At 53.7% G+C, this 246-nt stretch overlaps 1 protein-coding gene across 1 annotated transcript in view; it reads right to left on the reverse strand.

Annotated features, from left to right (window-relative positions):
- EMH_0032580 (uncharacterized protein) overlaps window positions 1-246 on the reverse strand; it is a gene marked incomplete at both ends in the record, with an annotated part of 3,080 nt that overhangs the window by 170 nt on the left and 2,664 nt on the right. Inside the window, one exon of the mRNA XM_013494649.1 lies at window positions 1-244. Coding sequence (XP_013350103.1) covers window positions 1-244 — 244 coding nt within the window. The remainder of the gene's footprint in view (window positions 245-246) is intronic.

Here is a 246-nt window from a genome sequence, read left to right on the forward strand (position 1 = left end):
GCTCGAAAAGAGGCATTTTTGGCGTAGGGGTGTTCCCCTCCTCTCCTAGATTCGAATTCCTTGCCAAGCCGTCTGGGTCTGGTGCCCCTGAAGAAGCTGCAGAGGCAGTAACTGCATGGTGGGTAGCGTCAGCGTGCATCTTGTTTTCCCCGCGGGGCCTTATTGGGGAGATCTTCTGCTTATCCTGTTGCTGCTGGTGCTGCTGCTGCTGAGTTGTTTCCGTTTTCGCACAAAATAGAGATTCGA

This window comes from Eimeria mitis, genomic scaffold, assembly GCF_000499745.2.
Source record: "Eimeria mitis Houghton genomic scaffold, Emh_scaff1237, whole genome shotgun sequence".
Classification (NCBI taxonomy): domain Eukaryota; phylum Apicomplexa; class Conoidasida; order Eucoccidiorida; family Eimeriidae; genus Eimeria; species Eimeria mitis.